At 44.0% G+C, this 17,734-nt stretch overlaps 1 protein-coding gene across 13 annotated transcripts in view; it reads right to left on the bottom strand.

The window, feature by feature from the left end:
* Positions 1-9,609: 9,609 nt before the first annotated feature.
* Positions 9,610-17,734, bottom strand: part of TRIM66 (tripartite motif containing 66) — a 63,865-nt gene continuing 55,740 nt past the window's right edge. For all 13 annotated transcript variants that reach the window (XM_077113914.1, XM_077113916.1, XM_077113915.1 and 10 more), the window contains 7 exons: positions 17,256-17,430; positions 16,652-16,941; positions 16,041-16,167; positions 15,637-15,711; positions 15,092-15,244; positions 14,465-14,683; positions 9,610-13,691 (listed from right to left, as the gene is read on the bottom strand). In XM_077113914.1, the coding sequence (XP_076970029.1) occupies positions 13,632-13,691; positions 14,465-14,683; positions 15,092-15,244; positions 15,637-15,711; positions 16,041-16,167; positions 16,652-16,941; positions 17,256-17,430 (1,099 nt within the window). In that variant the 3' untranslated portion in view covers positions 9,610-13,631. The remainder of the gene's footprint in view (positions 13,692-14,464; positions 14,684-15,091; positions 15,245-15,636; positions 15,712-16,040; positions 16,168-16,651; positions 16,942-17,255; positions 17,431-17,734) is intronic.

Genomic DNA, 17,734 nt, shown 5'->3' on the forward strand with positions numbered 1-17,734 from the left:
CCCAGAATGCCAAGGGGAGGGCGAGTTTCATTGTGCCAAATGGGGTTGCAAAACACTTGCCCCATGGGCTGATTGGGACCCATTAATCTCCCTGACCAGACTAACATCTCCCGGCCCTGATGCCTGTGCCCAGGGCTCTTGCAACCCTGTCACCATCAAAATCTCCTCCTGGCACACTCAAACCTGGGCTAGTGGGAAAGCTTGGGGTCTTAGATTATATGTCACAGGTTACAACCCCGGCATTAGTTTCACAATTCAAAGATTCCTTTCCCAAAAACCGAACAACCCCATAGGGCCAAACAGAGCTCTAAACCCTGGCATAAAATCTGTACAACCCCCCAAGCAAAAACTGCCGCCATCGCAGCTCCCTCCCACCAGCCAAGGGGCAGGGTAGATCACCACCCCCTGGGCTATCCTTAATCCAGACTTCTACCCCTCCCCCAGAAAACCCCTTCTTGACATGTTGGATTCAGTGTTTCAGTTCATGAATCAAACCAATCTGCTTATTACTGAAGACTGTTGGCTTTGCTTAAACCCTGAACCCCCTTATTACATAGGAATAGGAGCTAATATCTTCCTAGGCCTCGTGGATACACATATCAGAAACCTCACAGTCCAAGAAGTGCAAGGCCAACACCTATGCAGGTGGGGACAGGAACTGAAACTCACCCTAGGAGATCTCCAAGGGCAGGGAACCTGTATTTGTTCTGAGGATTTCAATCTAGCCAAATCCCCCTGTAGTGACTCTTGCAAACTCCTCATATTGCTAGAGAACATTTTAACTTCAACCCCAAATGGATGGGACCACCTCCTTGTAGCTCCCAATAGTACTCGGTTTGCTTGCAGATCTGGTATCACCCCCTGCATAATTCCCCCAGTAATGGCTGTCGAGGGGGAATTTTATATCTTAGATCATATTCTCCTCCACATATATTATTATTCTGGGGAAGGGGTAGGGAACATTTAGAAATCACTTACTGGGCCAAGCGAGCCCCAATCTTAGTGTCCCTCCTTGTCAGACTGGGCATCACAGGATCAACAGCAGTTGGAACTTCAGCCCTTATTACTGGGGACCAAAATTGTAAAACCCTTAGCAAACAAGTTGATCTGAATCTTAGTGAATTAGAAAGCTCCATCAGTCATTTGGAAAACTCCCTAAATTCACTGGCAAAGGTTGTCCTCCAAAACCGCAGAGGCTTAGACCTCCTATTTCTAAAACAAGGGGGGTTATGCATGACCTTCGGAGAGACCTGCTGCTTCTATGCCAATCATTCTGGAATAATTAGAAATAGTCTATCCCTAGTCCGTAGCAGGTTACGAGAGCGGGAGGAACTCTGGAAAGCTGAAACCAACTGGCATGAAAATTTGTTTTCCTGGTCCCTATGGCTAACCACGCTCTTAACCACCATAACAGGACCCCTAATTCTCATATTATTAGGCTTAATGGTTGGACCCTGTATAATAAACTGTCTGATCTTATATGTGCAAAAAAGAATACAAGCTATTAAATTATTAATCCTTCGAACCCACTATCAACAGATTTATAATCAAAATACAGAAACAATGATTTGATTCTCTCATAAAGCCAGTGGGGAATGTGGTGGGTCAGGAGCAATAAATCAGGCCCTAGCAAGAAGAAGGTATCCGGAGTCACAACATCGAGGGTGGAAGTCCCCAAGAGTTAAAAATTGAACAATAATCATTGTTAAGAAACTAAAAGAATGGGACGTATTGTAAAAAAGCTAATGGCATTTTTCTGCTTCTGTAGATAAGCTTGCTTGCTTACAGCTGCAAACCAAGATGTGGCTCTAAAAAGATAATGCCCCTTTCCTGCTTCTGTGGATAAGCTTGCAGTTCTTGCCTTTATAAGCCTCCCTTGAGAACCTCTCGGGGCTGCTCTCTGAATCTTCCTTCTTGGGGGTTTCTGAGGCAGTCGCCAGTCGGCTAATAAAGACTCCAAATTGGCTTGCAGATTTTTTTGAATTGTGTAGTCTCTCTTTTGGTGCGCCCCAAAACAATAGTTAACAGGTTAGGTGTGGAGGAGGATGAGGCAATATCCCGCAAGGGTAGGACTTGCTCTGAGGAGTGAACCCAGCTAGCAGTTTGCCATGGAACCTGGGAAGAGAGGAGTAGGCAAGCTGTTTGGCCCTGGATTCCAGAAAAGACTAGTTCTAATACAATTAATAAGGATGAAACACAGCAGAAAACTCAGAGAAGCAAGCGGATTTGGCATTAGGAAAGGTCTCCAGGTACTTGGGCCAAGCTGGGAAGGGGTGGGGATCAGAGAAGATTTCCAAGTAACATCTTAAGCATTAGAACTGATGATGGGCCCTGCCCCATCAAGAAGTTAGAGTGAGATGCTTCAGAGTTCCATTCCCTCACAGAAGTTTAGAACAACCAGCCAGAACTGGCAGAAAAATCCTTCTCAAAGCTCCAGAAAATAGTTAAAGGACTGCAGTAACAGGGCAAGTGCCAAATCAAGAAAAAAGCTACTTAAAAGTAGTAGAATCTCTTAGCCCCCAAGATGCCCCCACTTCTCATCAGTTCAGGACAGAGCTGGCCTGTGCTCCCAGTGTGGATCCCTGGTCCCAATACCAGAGGGAGCAGAGTAAACTTGTACATATATTGGTATCATATATCTCTGACTCAATCTGTCTGGAGCTGGCTTGAGGGGCTCTCTGTCTCAAAACTAGCCCTGCATATAGGAGGTAACTCACTAAGCTCTCCGACAGAGTACTCTGGAAGAGCAGACTAGTGGCTGCCTGAGACAAGGGATTGCTGGCTGCAGGATATGTAGTTCTGTGCCCAGATCTGGAGGAATCTATTTCCTAGGGAAAAGGAGATACTCATATCCAGGTCAATGGGGCAATTCCTAAGGCCACACCAGCATGCCCAAAACAATATGCATGCAGAGAAGAGATCAGGAGTCCCTACTTTTGGGCTTGGTGCTATTCATTAAAACTATTGTATGGATAAGCCTTGAAGGAGAGCACTCCTAAAGGTCAATTTGCAAAAACTGGGAAAAGTGATTTCTTTTTAATTCCCTCCCTTCCTCCTTCCCTCCATTCCTCCCTTCTCCCTTCCTTCCTCTCTTTCTTTTCTGTTAGTTCTTGGAATTCCGGAACTGGCAGAATTAGCTGGATACAAGCTTAAGGAACAGATACCTAAGAGTCAAAATTCTAGCAATACACATTAAAATATCAAAATGTCCAGGGTTCAAGAAAAGATTACAAAATATACAAAAAAACAGGAAGTGATGGCCCAGGCAAAGAAGAAAATTAAAGCTTTAGAAAACATCAATGAGGAAGATAAGACCTAGTTCATACCAGACAAACACTTTTTAAAAATGGTCCTAAATATACTCAAACAGCTAAAGGAAAACAAAGGCAAAGAACTAAAGGAAATCAGGAAAATGATAGCTGAACACAAAGAGAATATTAGCAGAGAGATGGAAATTATGAAAAGGAACCAAATAGAGGCGAACAGAAATTTAAGCAGTAAGAGAAGTTTAAAATTCTCTAAAGGAGCACAACAGGTTGGATTTGGCAGAAGAAAGAACCAGTGAACTTGAAGATAAGACAATTGAAATCATCCAGTCTAAATGTACAAATTAAAAAAAATTTTTTTGCATGAGGAAGAACAAAGGAATGTCATTACTGCAGGGTGCTGAAAATAGATGGTAATTAATATTTTAAAATTTCAACTTATGTGTGAGACTAAAGCAAAAAAATGTTTATTTGGTACAAAATTTATATTTTCACTAGTACATTTCCTAATATAACTTATGTAGACAGCTTAATTGAACACCATAAGTACATGGAACCTTGAGTAGGGCATGAGATTTTGTGGGTTTGTCCAGAGTGACGCCCAGACAAATCCCAGAGTGATTTGAGCAGTGAATAAAAAAGTATTTACAAAATCCCCTTTGGGGAATGGTGAGAAAGGGGGAAAATTCAACTTCCCCAAGATGAATTCTTGATATTCTCACAAGCAGTGTGGACAACCAAAGCTATAGGTTGAGCCCCAAGTCTTATGAAACTTAACCCCACAAAGGATTAGGTCAAGCTTACTTAAAATTAGGCCTAAAGGTCACCCCCAAGAGAACCTGTTTTTGTTGCTCAAATGTGGCCTCTCTCTCCAGCCAACACAACAAGCAAACTTACCACCCTCTACCTGTCTACGTGGGACATGACTCCCAGGAGTGTGGACCTTCTTGGCAATGTGGGACAGAAATCCTAGAATGAGCTGAGATTCAGCATCAAGGGATTGAGAAAACCTTCTCGACCAAAAGAGGGAAGAGTGAAATGAGACAAAAGAAAGTGTCAATGGCTGAGAGATTCCAAACAGAGTCGAGAGGTTATCCTGGAGGTTATTCTTATGCATTAAATAGATATCACCTTGTTAGTCAAGACATAGTGGAGAGGCTGGAGGGAACTGTCTGAAAATGTATAGCTGTGTTCCAGTAGCCATGTTTCTTGAAGATGATTGTATAAGGATATAGCTTTCACAATGTGACTGTGTGATTGTGAAAACCTTGTGTCTGATGCTCCTATTATCTACCTTGCCAACAGACAAGTAGAACATATGGAATAAAAATAAATAATAGGGAGAATAAATGTTAAAATAAATTTAGTTTGAAATGCTAGTGATTAATGAAAGGGAGGGGTAAGGGGTATGGTATGTATGAATTTTTTTCTGCTTTCTTTTTATTTCTTTTTCTGAATAGATACAAATGTTCCAAGAAATGATCATGATGATGAATATGCAAAAAAAAAAAAAAAAAGAAATCATACAGTCTGAGGAACAGAAGGAAGAAAGAATGAAGAGCGTGAACAGAGTCTGAGGAATCTGTGGAGCATCATCAGGCATACCAATATACATATTGTGGGAGTCCCAGATGGAGAAGAATGACAGCAAGGGTCCCAGAGAATATTCATAGAAAAATGGCTGAAAACATCCCAAATTTAACAAAAAATATGGATATACACTTCCAAGATGCTCAAAGAACTCTAAACAGGATAAACATAAATAGACCCACCCCATCGTATATTATAATCAAACTAGTGAAATAACAAAGATAAAGAGAGAACTCTGAGAGCTGCTGGAGAAAGTCAATGCGTCACATACAAGAGAATCTTACTGAGACTTCCAATTCCTCATCAGAAACCAGGGAGGCAAGAGGGCAGTGGGAGGACATATTTAAAATGCTGAAAGCAAAAAAGTGCCAATGTCTGGAAAAACTGAATTTCAAAAATGAGGATGAGACTAAGACATTCCTAGGTAAATAAAAGCTGAGACCAATCCTATGGGTAATGCTAGAGAGTTCTGCAGGTTGAAAGGAAAGGACAATAGGCAGTATATCAAAGCTATAGGAAGAAATAAAGATCTCTAGTAAAGGAAATGACAAGGGTAAATATAAATGCCATTGCTATCATATTTTTGGCTTGTAACTCCACTTTTTACTTCCTACAGGGTCTAAAACAGTGGTTTTGGACTCAATGTGTAAACACATGATTTGTGACAAGAACATCATAAAGGTGGGGAGACAGAAGGTACAGAAACATAGTTTGTGTACAGTATTGAAGTTAAGTTGGTATGCCAGTTTGAAACTATTATGTACCAGAAAAGCCATATTTTAATTCTGATCCAATCTTGTGGGGCCAGACCTATAGTTTAGGGTAGGAAACTTTGATTGGATTGTTTCCATGGAGATGTGACACACCAGTTGTGGGTGTGGCCTTTTGATTAGATGGAGATGTGACTAGTTTACTACAGTCCTCTAAAAGGGGAAACATTCTGGAGAAACCTCAGATACAGATGCTTAGAGAACAGCTGCTTCAGAGCTGACAATGACATGGATGTTTGGAGATGCTTGGAGTGGAGACAGAGAGAGCAGATGCCTAGACATGGACAGAGCCCAACAATCACCACTGTCTTCCTATGAGATGCTATGCAAGCCAGAAACCTGGAGAAAGCCAAGGGAAGCCAAGAGATCAAACCCAGCCTGGAGAAGCCAAGTGAGGAACCCCCACAGGAAATAGGTTGAAAGCATGAAGCCCAGGAGCAATGGGATAGAAGATGACAGCCAGGTGACAAAGGTGTTCCAGACAGCATCAGTCTTTCTTAAGTGAAGGTAACCTTAATTTGGACAGTTTCATGGTCTTAGAACTGAAAACTTGTAACATCATAAATTCCCTTTTTAAAAGCCATTCAATTTCTGGTATATTGCATGCGAGTAGCTTTAGCAAACCAATACAATTGGTATCAAAGCAAACAAGCTCATTACAGATTTAGGATATTAAATTTAAGCCCTATGGTAACTACATACAAAATATCGGAGAATATGCAAGCTCAGAAATTAGAGTACAGGTTGCCCAGTGCTGTAGGTAGGGGGAAAGGGCAGTTAATGAAAATGGGTTTAGGATTTTGTTTCGGGAGATGGGAAAGTTACAGCAATGGAAAGTGGTAAGGGTACTGCAACAGAGTGAATGTGATTAATTCCATTGAATGGTATGCTCAGGAGTGGTTGAGATGGTAATTTTGGGTCATGTATATGCTCCCACAATTAAAAAAAAAAGACAATTAAATGCATCACATGATCCTGGATGGGATCTAACAAAGGAGGAGAAAAGGTTCAAGAGGCCATTATTGAGACATAAAAAATTGGAATACAGACTGTAAGCTTTATATCAATGGTAAATTTATTGAACTTGATAGCTGTGCTTAAGGTAGTTCATATATGAATATCTTCGTTCTTAGGAAATTTGCAAAGCACTCTTAAGTGTTCAAGGAGCATGATTTATACAACCTACACTCAAGTATTCAAAAGCTGAATTGGCTGACAGACAAAAGGACAGAAAGATGAATTGATAGATTGATGGAAAGAATAATACAGTAAATGTGACAAAATGTTAAAATTGATGGGAGGGGGTATCTAGTATGTTGGAGTTCTTTGTACGGGGATGTATTATTTTTGTAATTGTCCTGGAAGCTTGAAAGTTTATCAAAATGAAAAATTTTCTTAATCACTCACAATGGGGGAAGACAGCTGCCATACTTTGAGCATCCCAATGGAGAGGCCCATATGAACCAAAGCCTCTGACAGCCATCCAGGAACTAAGGTCTTCCAACAACCCCATGAGTGCTTCAAGTGGACTCCCCAGCCCCAGTTCAACCTTGAAATGATTTTAGCCTCATTCTTAACTACAGCCTCCTGAGAATACCTGAACTAGGAACACCCAGCTAAGCTTCTCCCAGGTATACTTTTAATAATTGTTTGGTATAATAAATGTGTGTTGTTTTAAATTTTAAAAATATAACTAATGATCATCTTTCCTTCAAATATGATCTTCCATAACTTCTCTCATACCATACCCTAGCTTTCTCCCCATGCTCCTGGTGGCTGAGATAGGGAATATGAGAGAAAGATTATATTAAGGGAACAGAGGAACCTAATGTGTCAAGTGACTTTGAGACATACAAGTGGAATTGTTCAATAGACCACTGGATATATGGTTTGGAGCTCAGAAGAGTGGCTCCAAGACAGTTTCTCCAAGATCAGTACCAGTTAGCATTCTAGGTTACAAGTTACAGCAACAAACTCTGGATAATTTAAGCAGAAAAGGAAATTATTAAAAAAAAAAATTAGGTTGTTCAGAGAATTGTTGGGGGGGCTGAAGAATTAGTTTCAGAGCTATGCAGCCAGAAACAATTCCCAAACTCATGCAAAAGAATTGGTCTACTGAAGAAACGATCCTTGCCTCAAGTATCAGGTGCTTTGACTTATACTATTTCCACTATTACCATAGAAACCCCACCTCACTGCAATCAACAGTGCCACCAGAGAGAAGTTTCTGTAGTCCCTGATTTTTTTTTTTCCACTCCCACTTCATTTTGCACTCTGGCTGCAAAGGATGCTGGAAAAGCAAGATTCTAGTATTTTTAGCTTCCAAAGTGAGATTGGGCTGTGCCTCTCACCAAGACTCCTGAGCTGAGGAATTCCCCCCAAACAGGAAAGGGGTTAAGACATAGTGCCCCCAAAAGGCATGACAGATACACATTACAAGGACCCTAGTAAAGATTAGAGTGAGCAGAGAAAAGAGCCAAAGATAGGCAGCCAGGGAATATCACTATATAAAGGACATTCTTGAGTGCCTAGCACATGGAAGTGGTGGGAATTTTTGTTACCCCCGACTTCAGACTTACTGACTATATTTTCAAGAGCAGGCTGTGTTCATGCAATAAGAAGCAGAGAGCTGAGTTATGCCCCAGAGAGAAAGGCTTCTTAGTCTTTTCTTCCCCATCTTCTGTTCCTAATGGACAGAAGTCCTGGGGAAAGAAGGCCATGAAGCATGTTTGATCATCTTCACTGAAAAACACTCCAGGACACAATTGTTGGTAAAGAAAGTTCAACTTTTTAATTTGTTCTTGAATGTGTGAGTCCCTTTAAAATCAATGACACTTCCCCTAACAATATTACTCCTTCGTGTCCCCAATCACCTTGAATCCAATGGTCACTTCCAGAAAAGATCTAGGAGGAACTCTCCCTAGATATCCAAGAAAGGGTACAGTTTGAGTAATGGGCATATGGCGCAAGAAGCAGCACCAGCTGATGAGAACTTTTCTCAAAGCAGCTCAATTTGGCCTGGGAGTCCCTCTGCCCTGCCTGTTCAGGACTCCCCCAGCTATGCCCCACCCCCAGAGTTCCCTTGTTTCCTATGTGGTCTGAGCTGCAGAGTTAGAATCACAGTTATTATCTTTAGAGCTAAAGATCCTCTGACAGATCTCTATTTTCACACCCTCCTTAACTTCATAGATGGAGAAACTGTACTTAAGGTCACATAGCTCATAATTGGCAGAGCCAAAGTCTAGGTGTTCAGAATGTCAAATCATATGTCTTTACATTATACCCCCCTGCCTCCAAGAAAGTAACCAACATCTGCCCCCAGCAGAACTAGAGCAAGCAAGTGATGAGCACTTACCGATCTCCCTTCCATCTGTTCTCAGTGGCAGATACCCAGACCTGCCAGGATGCTTCTCCTGTTCAGAAGCACTGAAAAATGCATGCAAACATGTTTTTCTACAACCCTGGGTTCTACAGACTGTGGCAGGCTCTAACTGATATGAGAATCATGGTGAAGAGCTGGCCAGCCTGGTAATACAGTCTAGTCATACTAGTGCTTGGATGCTACAGCACCCAATCCACACCCTTGTGCTGATTTAGGTGGGGCCTCTTGGCAAATATGGCTAAATTTTGGTTTTACGCTCAGTGGAAGACAGAGGAAAGAACTCAAAGATGCTGTCCTCTCAACAGGAGCTAGTAAATATATTTGGCTTGAAGGAGAAAGAAGGGACACACAAATGGGCAGACACAGAGGGTGGGAAGGAGGAACAGGTGTGCCTCTTCTTGTCTATCCAACTCCTGAGGAGAAGTGGCCACAGATAACATGGACATGTCCCCCTGCTAGATTTCAAGGAAGACTCAGCCTATGGCTGAAGGTAAGAGGGTATCCAGAAACTTATGGGACCATAAAAGTCACAGGAAGAGGGTGTTCCAAGGAGGAAGTGACAGATTGTGTGAAATGCTGCAGGGAGTCCAAGACAACTGAAGACAGAAAGATATTCATTTTATTTGGCAATTAGGAGATCACTGGTGACTTCGATGAAAAACTACAGAGGGCTTGAGAGTGAGAAATGAGAAAAGTGCCTGAAAAAGATTCCTTTTATAAGAAACTTGACTGACAAGGGGAAAATATAAAGGGGAAAGGGATGAAGAAAACTTTGTTAATCTTGAGAATTTTGCTTGTTTGCAAACTATGTAGAGGTAACCAATAGAGAGGGTAGTGTTGGGAAGATTCTAGGAATTGGGAATAGTGGGATAAGTATGGGGCAAAGTTCTGGGGAACATATAACAGGATTCAAGAAATAGAGAACAAAATGGAAACCAAGGAAGGATATGAGAATGCAGATATAGATAAATGAGAAATGGAGAGAGGAGCAGGTGAGCAAGGAAGTCTTGCTTTGGAGCCTCTCCTCTGTTCAGCAGCCATTGAGGTTAGTCATTTGCTGAGAAAAGAGGAAAAGGGGTGAATGCAAAAGCAGAGTAATAACAAGCAAAAGAATTCTCAATCATTACCATAATGATTATCATTATTCAATAATAATCAATCATTATCATTGACATACACAACTGAAGCTGTCAACTATGAACTGTCATGCTTAGTAGCCAAGGCATATGGAGCAGAAAATAGGCTGATGCAGAAAATGGAGAACAGTTGATAGTTTCAGCAAAATTTTGAGAGGATGAGAAAGCTCAGGTTGCTGATATAAATGTCAATGTGTGATAGACTATGGGTTCTGGGGAGAGTAAGTCCAAGAGAAAGATAAAACCCTGGGAGAACAGGGAAAGGGCTGAGGTCATACAAACTGAGTAAAAGATTGGGACAATTTTGGGAGCAGTTAGGGAATGGGAGAAGCAGCAGCACAGGAGGTGGTGATCTAGAAGGAGAAAAGTCTCAATTTAGGATTTCAAAAAGAGGACTATAGTTGACACCATGGAATAACAGAGGGGGCAGAGCCAAGCCTATAAACTAAGGAGAGGCCTCAGTCTCAGAAGGAAAACAAAGACCTGTCACCAGCAATGAGTGCAGGGAGCCAGTCTAGCCAGGATTGACCCCACGGCTTGCAGTGGTGTAGAGCTTACAGGGAGTCTGGGGGCTGTCACTTAAAGAAATGGTACCATGGGCAGGCAGGGTATGTCACTGACAATTGCTAAAGTCAGGCAGGGCCAAACTACTCATGTTCTGTGGAAGAGTATTCCACAAGTTTATCCTGTATCAACTTTTTTTGTGTGCTAAAATCCCCTCTAAGTCAAAAGAAGCCACTGCACTGTCATGTTTCTCAGCACATCTAAGAATCCCTATTTATCTTCTAGGGCTGCATTCTATATGGAAAGAATCTAGAACGCATTGCCTTTCCTTTACATGACCTTGTCAAGGGCCAAAAGACTTGAATGACTTCAAACTGGAGCCATGAGGGGAGACAGTCAAAAGCAGGATCTGCTCAAATGTTAGCAAAGAGCCACTGAAAGCAATCACTGAGCTAGCAGTTGTTTCTTTTTAATTTCCAAAAATATATATTTTTGTTTCTATATACAAAAACAGAACAAAACAAAACCATGACTCAAACTATTGGTGCTCAGTATACGGGACAAACCAGGGAGAGGGCAATGCCATGGGGCAGACAATATGGGGATGGTGGAGTGGACCAGGGCTTTGTACATGTGTGGCAAAGAACACCCTGCCTCCCACTCTCCTCACTGGTCAGGTACCTAAAGGGACCATCCCAGCATGCAGGGCCTCATTGATGGGAAGGGAATATGTGATTCTCTATCACATCACTAAGATCCCTAACCCAGTGGGCTGATTCTTGGGCCCAGCAGGCCATGCCCAAGCCAGCAGTTTTACTGACAGAAAGGAAGCCAAGCATTTCTGCTCACGCCTCTGGTCTCCATTTGGACCCAGGGAAGGATCTGATTCTGACTCTGATTGAGCCTGCCAAAGCCCTCACCAGGCTGCCCAACAAAAAGTACCATGAAGCTCACTCAAGGGTAGTAGGAATATAAGCCACACAAAGGAACAATGACCAAGGGCAGGAATTAGTGAGGCAAGCAAAGAAAAAACTTCGTCTAGCCAACTAAACAGAGAGAAAGACTTAAAAATTGATCGAGAAGTGATCAAAGCCTAAACCAGAAAGTGATGTGAGCCCCTCGTCACTTAGCAAAGGGCTAAGTCCAAAGAGTGCTGGTTACTGGAGCATTAAAGACTTAGTTACTCTAAACTAGAAAAAAGGATTATGAAAGCCCACCTGCTTTGGAGAGCTTGGTATATGCTGGTGAAAGAATGGCAAGTCAATGGGCATAGTGTGCTTTGATGAGAAGATGATCTCTCAGCCTGGTGGAGAAGGAAATAAGCAGTGCCATCAACTTACAAGGAGAAAAGAAATGTTTTCTCTGATCAAAATTTGTCCATTAGCAAAATACCTACAAAAAAGAATTTCCTTAAACTGCATCTCTTAACAAAAATAGGGCCATAATCTAAGACTCCTTTGAAATGAGTCAAGCCATGACAAGAGAAGGAAGATGTCTAGGGGGCCAGACAACTTAAGTGCCACTTCTGTAGCTTCCCAACAATATCAGTAATAGCAACATCTCACACAACCTACTTCTGGCTTGGAAGATGGCCTGAGCCCTGGCATCTGCTCATGGCTCTTCCTCATCCACACCTTGCAGGGAACATAAAGATCGAAGATGTAGCCTGGAGTTTCTCTTCCCATGGCTTGGAGGCAGACACTCTTGAGTTTTAGGTGGACTAAGGTCTTGAACTTCCTTCAGGGTCACTGAAGGACACTGGCTTAATTGAATTTCAGTTTTCCCCTTCTCCACCTTAGACAGAATTTCCCCTATTAATGTCTATATCTGGCTCATGTCAGGCCCTCTGACCTCCAACCTCCAACATAAAGGGTTGCAGGGAGAATCTGGGCTTTTTCTGGGCTGTGGATCGCCTGGGGGCAAGTTAATCAGAGGATTTACTTCTGATCTTTGGCTCTGTGAACCTGGAGAGGTTGAGAACTAGAATCTCTAAGCAGGAGAGGCCCAGAGGTGTGAGCTGGTTGTGGGCCACTCTCCTTGCCCAGGAAACTCTGTACCTGAAGCAGACAGTTACTGCCTCACAAATTTCCCAAGCACAACTCAGGATCCAGACCTCTGAATGGAGTTATTGAAGGAGTGGCCACCTAAGTATCAATAATCACTTCTAAGAAGGCAGGTTCTGACATCGAAGAAGTGCTGGTAGTCCAAAGTAAGTGGAAGAGCATAGACTCTCAAGTTGACATCTTCTGAAGCCTGCAAGTGAAATCTGAGCTGGGAGATTTAAGAAGTCTCTGCACAGTCAACCAGCCCAGTTAAGAATGCCATACTATCCAGAGCACTTTCACAGTGGTCACCTAAGTCGACATCAGGAAAAGGGACATGAAAAACAAATACCCTGAAAACCATTAGAACCCAAACAGGCACCAATTGAGACCTGTAGCCTCCAGAAGCCTCCATTATCCTGCCCACAGTGTCTCTGTCCCAGCAAGACAAGCAAAGGCAAACAGTAACAGACTTTGGTTGTGCTGGGCCAGGGATCACAGGCCTGCCGTATGTCAGAACCTCTCTCCTCTGTTTTTACCCACTTCTGAGCCCAGGAGGAGGACAGAATATACACTGTTCCTGAGTTCTGGACACTGAAAGTTGAGAAAGGTCTGCTTTCCTCATCAGAAAGAATTCACCAAAGAAGTTTGATCCTCCCAAGCCTGACTAGGCTTGGTTTTGTCAAGTGGACCCTGCATATCTGATTATTCTGGTGATAGGGAATATCTCCCACCTTGCTTTTTATTACTGAAATCTTCTCTGCAGTGGATGCACTATGGCTCCCAAATAAATGTAACTGCAAATGGCAATGAAGAGCACTACACAGCTCAACAAGACTCGTCTCACATCCACAATCTGAAGAGTTTGAGCTGAAAGGTGAAGAGGAATGGTCAACAGGATGGGGCACCAGCTGCCAGCGTGCTCAGTCTCCTTCCAGCTCTCAAACCTGGGAGATGCTGTTGGCCAGGCGGAATGACATTCTTTTTGCTTTCTCATTCTCCTAAAGAGAAAAAATATATATATTTGGAATTGTAATGGCTAAATGTAGGATTTATTAAGGTGAAAAAGCTAAATGGTGGAATGGGAATTCCCCAGAGTCAAAGTGTCCTATTATAGACCAAGAATGCAACAACAAAAATCACTGAAGCTACTATCTTCATTTTATGATTTTTTATGATTCTTATGATTTGCTGAGAATCATAAAAACTGAAGGTGGCTGGTCAGCCCTGGTACATGATAGTCAAGCAATACATTTCAGTGGAATTAGGCAGCACTGAATTGATGTTTCAGGTCTACACAGGTAGATCAGAAGACCTCTTTTTGCGGCAAATAAATCTCTCCTTCATTCCTTATGTCAAAAGGCTGAAAAAGAGCCCCCTCTTTTCTCTCTCAAACCCAAGTAGAGCTGAGGCACTAAGATCAAGTATTTCTCTTTCTATGGGCATCACAGTGTAGTACAATACTGAATGGGAGTTAGGAGACCTGGTTTCTCACCCTAGTACTGCCACTAATTTGCTGGGTGACCCTAGTTCTGCCATTAATTTGCTGGGTGACTGTGAATTTCAATCCTCATTGGTAAATGGAGTTGATGATGCCCACACTGCCCCGTCTTCTTTATAGGCTAAGGGGTAGGATGTGAGAGCTTATTGTCATCACCATTTCTATGGCACCCGAGCAGCTTCACTTTAGTTTGTTCTGTATATGCTATTCGGGTGCTCCACTTCTTGCCCAATTACCCACCCACCTGTCTGCCAGCTGGCAGCACCTCTTTACCATATGTCGTCGCCGCCTCTTGGGTTGGATGCCCTCCTGCACGTAGTGGGGCCAGGGGAAGCCCTGGGGCGTGGAACAACCACTCTCACTAGACACCTCCTCGGAGTCTGAGTCCTCCTGCCTTGGCTGGGCAAACCGTTTCTCCGGATAAATCTCCTTCAACCAGCCCTCAAAGAACACTTCCAGGCAACGGCCAGCCTCTGCAACCTCTGAGTCAGGCTGAGGGGGAAGAAGAGCAGTGACAGTCTGCCCTGTTTCTACCAGCTCACCTCCTCCAGGTACCCCAAGAGCTATACAGAGAGCTTAGCGCCTGAACCTGGGTTCTGGGATGTCTAGAACTTGATGTTTTCTCCCTGGGATTTAGTATAACTAGTTTGATATCAGCTCTTAAAACAGAAATGGCCTTGATAGGTACTCACAGATGACCAGTCCATCTCCATCTTCTTCTTGAGTCTATGCTGAGGCCCAAGTATAGGTGAGAGTTTTTAAGCAACCACTAAGCTAGGGCCAAGAAGGTCTTCTCCCAGATCCTCCAAACAGGTCAGAACCAAACCTGATCCCCCACCCAGCCATGACAGTCCTGAGATCACTAGGAAATAGGAGGAAGGAAAACAGGGTAGAACATACATAATTGAACTTAGCACAGTTCCAAAACATGAGGCGCACATCCGATACCACCTCCTCTGGGGTGGTGTAGTGAGCTGGGTCTTTCTTTTGCAGCTTTCTCCGAATGATTGACAGGTCCATGGGCCTCTTGATAATCTGGTAATAATGTCGGGCCTCCAGGGTAGAAGAGAAAGAGAGAAATAGTGGAGATATAGATAAGAAGGAAGAAGAGGTGGAGAATGAGTTGGAATAGAAGTGAAAGAACAGAAGAAAAGAGAAAGGTGAGGAGCAGCGGGAACAAAAGAATAGAGGAAGAAGACAAAGAGAAAGAGAAAAGGTAGAACAGGTCACTTGTCAAGTCAAGTCTGATACAACAGCAATTGGCGGGGTGGGTGGAGTGGCATGGCCCCCAGGTTCCCTGGACTATCACAAATTAATATTGTCACTACTTCCAGTCATTATATTCGAAGTCCACCCTGGGTAACACATCGATCCTACCCCATGGCCTAAGGTATTCTGAGTAGAAAAGGCAGTAGTAGACAGAAGTAGTAAGGCCCCTTTCTTACCAGGGGGCTGACGGGCTCATGGAAAGGCAAGCTGAGGCTATTGCAGCACAAGGACAGCACCAGCTTCTCACACTTCTGCAGAAATCAGAATTGGCAAGCGTTACTTTATTCTGGTCCCCCTCAATAAGAACTGAAGATGGTGATCCTAATTATTTTTGAGGGCTTGGCTCTGTCCCTCAGAGTAGTAGCCACTACACTAAGACACAGTTCAGGCTCCCTAGTCAGAGGAAAACATCTGGCAGAAGAAAACTCATGAAAAAAACCCTCCATGGGCCGAGAAACCAGGCATACCTCAAAAGAGAGGTATCAGAGGAGGCCCCTCATCCCTCTGACAAGCCTCGGCCCCTATAGGCACAGGGAAACTCCCTGGACAGAGAACCCTGTTCTCAGAGACCCCTCCCTACCTTCTGGTCATATGTGCTTAGGCCAGGAGGTGCCCTCACTCCAGGCTGGTTATAACGGGCATTCTCACAGTCGTACTCCATCTCGGGCTGCGTCAGGCTGCGGCACAAGGTACATACCCACTCTCCTCTGTATAGGCAAGTGAGGCCAAGTTAGGTCTCAATGCATTACCCAGAGCACCCTTCCCTGTCCCTCTGTTCCAAGGCAGGCATGGAGAATGATGGCATGAGAAACTGAGTCCCCAGCCCTGCCTTGTAAGGAATGGTTTCCTAACCACAAACTTGAAAGCAATTCAGTAACTCAGGGTTCAGTGAATCCAGAAAATAGGCACTAAGAAAGAAGCTAGAGCAGGAGTATAGAGACAAATCTGTATGAAGCAAGAAGGTGGGAACAGAGGAGGAATAGAAATCAATCACATTTCAAACATCTACCTGTCTGTGTGCAGAAGGCACACAGCCGTAGAGACACCAACTCATTAACCTGCCATTTACACAGGCCCAGAAGAAGGAGGGTAAGCCCATCCCAAAGAGATTGTGGGGCTTGCCCTGGAGTAATAATCCCTGGAAGATAGCCCTCCTAGCCAGATGATGGCCCTGGGCTGGACATGACTCACCCCGGGAAGCTGAGCAAGGCTGGCACATGGCAGGAAAGGTGGTATACTTTGGGGCAGTGGTCACAGCACAGCAACTCTCCACCATTGAGGCACACAGCACAGAAGTCCTCATTCTCTACTGGAACAGGGGGGCCCTTCTTGGGTCCAGGGGTTCGAGGAATGAGTCTATGTTCTTCAGGAGATGCACCTTCCACCTCTGGGGGCCGCTGCCCAGCCAGAGAAGTGACAGTGACCTTTCTTCCGCCCAGACTGGGGGCCTCAATAGCATCAGGCAAGCTGTCCTGGCTGACCTTAGAGAAGAAGTGAGTCTGAGTGGTCAGAGAATAGCACCTACAAGTTTCTTCGAGAAGGGAGGGACAGACAGGCCCTGAACACTTACTGTGAGAACCACTCATTCCAGACTCTAAGTCAGCCAAATCCCATGGACCTTGGCACAGCTCAATCCTAATGTGCATCTCACAGGCCCCTTACAGCAGGATACAGTCTGGCCAAACTGTAGCACCCCTCAGGGCCATAGCCCAGAGCCAGAATTCTTAGCAGACAGAAAGGAAAAGCTCCTGGGTTGGCCAACGTTCAAGGCCAAGGCAGAATAGCAAAGTGGTACCTTAATTGACATGCTGGTGGACTCAGCGCCACACTCGATGATCAGTAGGAAGCTCCCATCCTGATCATTCTTCTGTGGCTTCAGCTTGAACACAGGCATCTCTCCCGAGGAGGCAGCACAGATCTTGAGTCGCTCCAGCCTCACATAGGGAATCTTGGGCTCATTGTTGAAGGCTCTGTGGCCAGAAGGACACTGCTGGGTCTCATTGGGACTTTTCTCTGGACCCAACCTCTAAGAAAGGTCCATCCATGATCCTACAACTGAACCACTGCTCCAGATTTCCTCAGTCCAACCCTCCAAAGACCCATATTTTGCCCTCCTCCCAAGCTTGGCCTAGTCAGGCACTGTCAGACACTCAGAAATCTTTTGGTGCTGCCCCTGGTCAAGGAAGGGGGACTCCCTGAAGAGTAAGTACTGCATGCAGAGCACAGGGCTCACAGTGCAGGAGCCAGAACATCCTCTCATACCCTCCCAGACAT

This window comes from Tamandua tetradactyla, chromosome 8 (assembly GCF_023851605.1).
Source record: "Tamandua tetradactyla isolate mTamTet1 chromosome 8, mTamTet1.pri, whole genome shotgun sequence".
In the NCBI taxonomy this organism is placed as follows: domain Eukaryota; kingdom Metazoa; phylum Chordata; class Mammalia; order Pilosa; family Myrmecophagidae; genus Tamandua; species Tamandua tetradactyla.